This window comes from Rhodamnia argentea, chromosome 1 (assembly GCF_020921035.1).
Source record: "Rhodamnia argentea isolate NSW1041297 chromosome 1, ASM2092103v1, whole genome shotgun sequence".
Taxonomy (NCBI): Eukaryota; Viridiplantae; Streptophyta; class Magnoliopsida; order Myrtales; family Myrtaceae; genus Rhodamnia; species Rhodamnia argentea.
Genome location: NC_063150.1, coordinates 18,985,965 through 18,993,879, shown reverse-complemented (window position 1 = coordinate 18,993,879; position 7,915 = coordinate 18,985,965). Strand labels below are relative to the sequence as shown.

The following is a 7,915-nucleotide window of genomic DNA, read 5'->3' as shown; positions in this document are numbered from 1 at the left end:
TTAGAGATCATATTCCAATGGGTAGGTTCTAGATTCCAAGTAGGTGGAGTCGGAACCTATAATGTAACATGTAACAAATTTTCGTGTTTTTCTTGGTATATAACTTCGCATGATCTTGCGATAATCCATAGCGTTTGATGATAAGTATGTAATTGAAATCACTAGTCCATGCTTCCATAAAACTTTTAATTTGTTAATTTTTCATATTTATTTGTATGTCTAAATATGAGTTGTGATCAGTGGATTATAACATCAAATGGTAATCATTAAAAGTGATAATTTACTGTAGTCGTTCAATTAAGAATACAGATGTAATCCGAATAGACTCTGGATTGACCTTGGAACTTATGACAGAATAGGTTTCAAGTTCCAAGATATGCATGATATATTCTAAATTCCAAAAAATGAGGAACATGTTCTAGCGAGTAGGTTCCAAGTTTTAGATGGAAACTATACGGAATTTAGAACCGCTCACCCCTATCATGAACAGTGAGGCGTGCGGCCTTTGGATAAGGTTGGCCAGCCATGGCAAGGTAGATTTAGGCGGGTACCAGCCAACAAAGGCGATAGTAGAAGAAAACTTCCAAAATCCGGGTGAAAGATGTAGGCGAGGTCACTTGCAGATGAGGCTTTACTAATCTCGAAGATGAAGCCATGAACTCAAATCTTTGCAGACACCCAATCTTTGCTCTTCCCCTTGGCGAGGGCGAGCCTCCACGTTCATGGTGAAGCCGTCATGGCCGGCTGACCTCCCTCGGCGCCAACGAGGCTCGTCCCGGCCAATCGCTAGTGGGAGGAAGAAGAAAGAAGAAAACCAAAAAAGGAAAGAGAAGAAAAGAAAAAAAAAATAAAAATATAATTTAAAAAATATTAAAATATTACTAATAAAAATTGTCCACGTCACAGTTGGCTGGTTAAAGTTGGTCAAATGGACTAAATTAGCACAAACATAAAAGGTTTAAGACTAAATTTGCATAAATACAAAAAGATTATGGCTGAATTAGCAAAAGTACAATAGATTTTAAGATTTTTTTGACAATTTTCCCCTTAAGTTTTGGGCGGCGCTATTTTCACTCCCATTTTGGTTAAGACACTCCTTTCATCCAGTTAACTTACCAAAATACCATTTTTTTCAATTTATTATTTCCTTTTTATCACGTTAATCCACAAAACCGACATTATTTCTATCATCTCCCATTAATTTCACAATGAAAATGCTCCATTACGCCCATGAAGATATCAATTAACCAAATCTTGTTATTTTTTCTAGAGAATGTTGTCAATTTTAATTTACAGTCTCATATTTTTATTTACAAGAAATATGTATTTATGGAAGCTTATGAACACATGATTAAGTTCTTTTTATCTAAATAGTATGAGTGAAACTATATCAAAGTCGAAAATAAAAATTCAATTTAATTACTTAGCCGATCTTGATAACAAAAAATGAAAAATAAAAAGTGATCAAAATATGGAAAAGGTTAATTTGTTAAAGCATGATCAAATGTCAAATATATTTATACTTAGATCATATTAAACATTAACAAATGATAAATGAATAAATGAAAAAAAATAAAAAATATGAAATTTCTTTTTGTACAATTCCTATTATGGAGAAAGTAATTAGTATCGATTGTAAATTCAATCTCGTAACAAATGGATGGAAACTTTAAAATATGCTTAAAACTTTCCCTGAACAATCTTACGCGAGTTTGAAAGTGGATAATGTGTAAATAAATTTTCACCCCCATCTTGTAATTCAGATTAAAATGTGGAAGCTAAAAAAGAAGCACAATTCAACGATGTTTAACATTATAAACCTACAAATTTATTACGAAAAATCACTCAAATTGTCTAAATCTACTATATAATCAAATTGAGTTATCATTTATAACTTTGAAACAAAGTTTCCCTCATGCTATTTCATTAAAAAAAAAGGCAATTAATTATGTGTTCATATTCGACCCAAAAACAAATTGTGTGTTCATAATTCATTATAACTAAAAGTTTCTAACCAGTTATATAACTTTTGAAATTAAAAAAGCGAGACCATAAATTAAAGCTAACAACATTTTCTATGCAAAGTGATAAAATGATGCATCATAAGACGATATTTTATTGGGTGTAATTTATTGTCAAATTGATAATTTAGGAGAAAATAGAAATAAAGGCATTTATGTTGGTTAGCATGACAAAGAAAGAAACAATATATGGAAGAAAGAGAAGGGTATTTCGGTATGTTATTTGAAAAATGGAGTGGTTCAGCCAAAACGGGATGGAAATAGCGTTGCCCTAAATTTTTCATATAGATTTGTCAATCACTTTGCATTATTGGAAATTTTAGGGAAAGCTTACCTTTTCGCTCTGACTTTCAGAGACTAGTAACCAAGAGACACATTTCAGGATTTCTAGGAGAGAAGGTTGAAGCTCGAGCAATGGGTGCCATGGAAAAGCTTGAGAGTGAAAGGTTGAAGAAGATTTAGATCGTAAAGAAGCATATGTAAAATTGCAACCTTCATTTCAATACATGTATTCCGAATAAATGGGTTTTCTAGGCGAGTGTGATGTGTGGCTTCTCGAAAGGAAGTGATAGGAATGTGTAGAGTATGCCGGTGAAAAGATTTAATATGAAAGGTATGATGAGTGATGCGCGTCTCTTCAATTTGTAGATCATTATGGATATTCAAAGAAACGAAAAACTATTTGCTTCTTGTGAAAGAGGCATGCGTTAGCACAGGAAAAAAAAATTTCCACGTCCTTGATCAATGTCTCGGTCGGCAGAGGCTGAACGAGAAGCGATCAAGGTAAGATCTACCAAGTGTCCAAAGCTTTGTGTCGGCATACTCGGTTCACAAATGAAGATTGAGTTAACTGTAATAAGACAGCCTCGTGAACATCAACGAACTTGAGATAAAATTATGCCAAGTAATGAAATCGATAAAATCGGATATAACCTATGGATAGATTCAACTATCAGAGACATATTTAATCAGGCAGCAGAAACAATTGACTCATACGCAATCGTTAGAGAAGTAATCATCAAGTATTGGAATCGACGAACTTAGGTGTAACATCAAAGGAGGTAATCGACTATGGAAGGAACATAACCATCAAGTGGAGACAACCCCGAACATGTGAATGGAGATTGCTGAATTGCATGTAGCACGTAGAACTAGCATAATGTTTTAGCGACTGTTTGCTATTTGAAACTAAACATACAAATACTTGAATTATAATGTGTACAATCGCCGGAAAAATTACCAAAAAAAGTCATGACTTATTGTAATTGTGCCAATTCAGTTCTTAATATTTTTTATGTCAATTTAGTCTATTTGGCTGGTCAATGCTAACGTGGCCATTTTTTAATAATAATTTAATTTTTTTTGAATTCTTTTATTTTTTTCTCTTTCTTTTTCTTCCTTCTTCCTCCAAATGACCGCCGAGCTCGATGATCGGCCAAAGGTGGGGGCCAGCGAGGCCGGCGTCGACATGGCCGGGTGAGGCTCGCCTCGTTAGTGGTCGACGAAATCGACCTCGTTGACCCTCATCTCTAGTCGGTCTCCGGGCTTGGAGGTGAGCGGGAGGAAAAAGGAAGGGAAAAAAAAAAGAGAAAGAGAAAGAAAAGAAAAAAAATAATAAAATTTCAAAAAAATTAAAAATTATTAAAAACAGGTCAAGCCAGCACCGACATATTTAATCGGGCAACGAAAACAATTGACTCATACGCAATCGTTAGAGAAGTAATCATCAAGTATTGGAATCGACGAACTTAGGTGTAACATCAAAGGAGGTAATCGACTATGGAAGGAACATAACCATCAAGTGGAGACAACCCCGAACATGTGAATGGAGATTGCTGAATTGCATGTAGCACGTAGAACTAGCATAATGTTTTAGCGATTGTTTGCTATTTGAAACTAAACATACAAATACTTGAATTATAGTATGTACAATCGCCGGAAAAATTACCAAAAAAAGTCATGACTTATTGTAATTGTGCCAATTCAGTTCTTAATATTTTTTATGTCAATTTAGTCTATTTGGTTGGTCAATGCTAACGTGGCCATTTTTTAATAATAATTTAATTTTTTTTGAATTCTTTTATTTTTTTCTCTTTCTTTTTCTTCCTTCTTCCTCCGGCTGACCGCCGAGCTCGATGATCGGCCAAAGGTGGGGGCCCGAGGCCAAGGCGTCGACATGGCCGGGTGAGGCTCGCCTCGTTAGTGGGCGACGAAGTCGACCTCGTTGACCCTCATCTCTAGTCGGTCTTCGGGCTTGGAGGTGAGCGGGAGGAAAAAGGAAGGGAAAAAAAAAGAGAAAAAGAGAAAGAAAAGAAAAAAAATAATAAAATTTCAAAAAAATTAAAAATTATTAAAAACAGGTCAAGCCAAGACCGACAATCAACGCCGTCCGGTCAAATGAAATGAATTGATAAAAAAGTTTATGACCGAATTGACATAATTATATCACGCTTAGGACTTTTTTTAGATAATTTTACTTACAACCGCCAATCAATTAAAGAACATTAGTTGCTCAAATTTATCTCCATAATTTTGTTGTGGTTTATATTTTATGTTCAAAAATATTTTCTCGATTTTCTCATCGGATCCACGTTTCAACCATGAATCGGGCAAATTAGGGTTGCAGTCGCCCCCAATGTGCCTGACCTTTTTGACAACCTCACACCCGCTCTCTCTTGCCTCCGCCCAGCTGCTGGACTCCACGCGCGACCGCCGCCCACGCCAGCGAGCCGCCCTTTTGAGGTCCGGCGACGGCCTTGGACCTCGGAGAAAAGATCTCGTCAACCTGAGTAAGCTTTTCGACTTAGAATTAGTGACTTCTCGCTGGACACTTATTTATATGAGCCTTGCTTAGCAAAACCTGCCCAATGAACGGACCATCTGCCGAAACAATGGGCGACATTTTCACCGAGGGTATCTTCATCGACATACTCTCGAGGCTACCGGCCAAGTCATTGATCCGATTCAAGCGCGTGAGTAAAGGGTGGCGGTCTCTGATTTCTGATCTAATTTCTGACCCGAGCTTCGTCAAGTTGCATCTGCAGAGGCTGAAGGCAAGGGATTTGATTCCTAGCCAGAGGATCATCATCGGCAGCCCCTGCGACAACCTCCTCCAGACAGTAGACTACGAAACGCTCGACCACGGCAGCGAGGATCCGCTGGTGGTGGTCCCTCATAGTATCGAGGTTCCTTGCAGGAAGCCGTGCATCGTAGGGTCATGCGATGGCTTGGTGTGTTTACTTGAGTCCGGCATTTTCCTCATTTGTAACCCGACCACCAGGGAGTATAGGGAATTGCCTGTTTCCGATATCCCTAGGGATTATGAGTTATTCTGTGGATTCGGATACGACCCTCGATCTGATGACTACAAAATAGTGGAGGGCGTCGTTGATTATGGCAATTGGGAAAATTGGGAGGTGGCAAGATTTTCGTTCAAGTCCGGTTCCTGGAGAAGGATACAATTCCCGTACCAGGAACTAATCCATCAGCAAGTTTCCCTCTCTGGAGTTTATTGGAACGGGGCCTTACACTGGTACGTCTACGACTTGATCTCTGACAAAAAGAGTATGATCATGTCATTTGATTTGTCGGAAGAGAGATTTCACTGGGAGCTCCCGGTCCCTGAAGTTGATGTGGGCATGACTTTAGTGGGACTCGGGATCCATGGAGCCAGTCTGTTCATACACAGCGGCAACTATGGTCCTCGCATGGAGGCATGGATAATGGATGAGCACGGGCGAGGAGGAGGCTCGTGGACAAAATGGTTCAGCATTGATTGCACATCTGTAAATCTTGAAACCGGAGTTGGGAATGCCCCCCTCACGTACACAAGGAGCGGGAAAGTTGTTCTTCGGGTTAATAGTGACCGGATGATTCTGTTCAATCCGAAGAATAACAGTTGCAAGGATTATCCTATAAGGAGGCATGACCCTTTCCAACATGCTATCTATTTGGAAACACTTGTGTCTCCCTATCTTGGCGGTGAAACATCAAGAATCTAGAGTGCATTATTGAACAAAGACGCACATTATCTACTGAGAGGGATGGTGATGGCGATATCCCGCATGACGCGGACCAATTCGAAAGGTTTAGTCTGGATGAAACTTTTTATCACAATTTTATTGAACAGTTATACATTCATTGTAATAGTTTTAGTGTTTTATCTTGTGCATTGTCTGATTTAGTGTTTTGATGTGAGTGGATATCTTTTGGGAATATTTTTTAGGTTGATCAAGAATACCTGCAATATTAACTGTTTGTACCTCCACATGTTTTTGCCTCGATTATTAGGATGATGGTGTGAACATTGTTGAACTGTACTGTAGCCTTGGCTTAGATTAATTACTAGAGTCATGCGAGGATTGGAGATTCGACTGAATAGTTTGTTACACCCAGTAGATTTGATTTTAAACTGTGTTATCTAAGTTTGTCCTTTTCCAAGTGAGAATTCCGGTTTTTTTAGTTGGGTATATTTTCAACATATGGTGTTTTAATGCCATAGTAAACTTAGTAGGTAATGAAGGATGACTAAGATAGTTTCACTTCTGCGTTTTACGTTATAGTGCTATAGAGATGGAGGTATCTGGTAGAACTTAGTCTAGGGTGATGGCTTAATGGTACCGGGGGCATTCTTGTTCTTGTACCTTTTTTGGTGAAGAAGCCACTGACGCATCTTTCTTTCTAAAATGTGTTTCTTGGACGGTTTTCGTCATTCTTTTCCAGAAAATTAGATCATTACAATAAGTTGCAGATTATGGACTTTGTGATCTTGGAAGTAAATTGTAGTACTTGTGGACGTGCTGCGAGCTTTGGAGTTCTGGGGGGAAGTTTATTTTGAATTGTTTGAAGCCTAATTATGACTGTTAGTTTCCATTGGTAGAATGATTTTATTCTTGGGGCATAATGAACTGTCTTCTGTCCATTTATAAGTTTGGTATTGATTTCCAGTATACATATGTGTATATGTATGTATATGTATATGTGTGTACTCCTTGAAAAGAGTGTGACGGTTAAGCAGTTTGAAAAGCAGTCGCAGTACGTTAAGCCTGGTGGAAGATTCTTGAAGGGCCTGTGAAGGGCTTGGGAAAGAGAACTTTCTTGTATTTTTGGCGCTGCTATTATAATCTAGGTTAACCAACAACTGTTCTCGCTTGTTCTAACAACTGAAGGACAGGACACTCAAACTTTCATGACACTATTCTAAGGACAAGGCAATAAATGATCCTGACAATAGTGAAGAACCAAAGAGATGAGGTGTTTGGGTTGTCTATAGCTAACATTAGGTATTGTTTCGGGTTATTTATGGATCTTCAATCTCCATGCTATGTTAATGGAAAGGGGTAAAATACGAAACAAATGGACAGATCTATTCCTTTATTAGAACTTTATGATGCGATTGATATGATGCTTCTGTCCATATGTCGTGTTCATATTTCTTAGATTATGCCTGATTGTTTAAGCTCAAGAGATAGTATTAAATATGAAAAACTATTCTGAACCAAGATTTTCAGTGGTTTAAGTTAAGTTCTTAATTTGGTTTTGCTCGAAACTGTGAGTTTTTTTGAGATAACTCCAGGTTGGTTTTTCCACAAAGCATTGCGAAGCAAATGAACGGTTGTCCTTACCCACATAACTGAACTATTCTCCCTTAAACCAATAAATCAAACCCAAAAGGAGATATATTATTACTAGTCGGACCTCTTGCAATCTGATACAAAGCACCTCATTGGCTGCTAATGAGAAGTAGCCTTGAAAAGTATTTGATAATGCTCACATCCTACATATGAAAACAAAAAACCACTCATCAGATAACCTACTTCCCATTGTCCTTTCAATGGGATTGATACTTATTTGAATCAGGACAATATGTTCTTAGCCTGGAATGAATTATGTTC

General features: G+C 37.8%; 1 protein-coding gene across 1 annotated transcript; it reads left to right on the top strand.

The window, feature by feature from the left end:
- Positions 1-4,591: 4,591 nt before the first annotated feature.
- Positions 4,592-6,278, top strand: LOC125316078 (F-box/kelch-repeat protein At3g06240-like). Its single transcript, XM_048283154.1, has 2 exons — positions 4,592-4,803; positions 4,861-6,278. Exon 2 carries the CDS (start codon positions 4,889-4,891, stop codon positions 6,020-6,022), a length of 1,134 nt encoding a protein of 377 aa, XP_048139111.1. The 5' UTR covers positions 4,592-4,803; positions 4,861-4,888; the 3' UTR covers positions 6,023-6,278.
- Positions 6,279-7,915: the final 1,637 nt, after the last annotated feature.

Bases quoted from the DNA above. Each gene is read 5' to 3' on its own strand.
- LOC125316078 (XM_048283154.1), top strand. From the start codon at position 4,889: ATGAACGGACCATCTGCCGAAACAATGGGCGACATTTTCACCGAGGGT.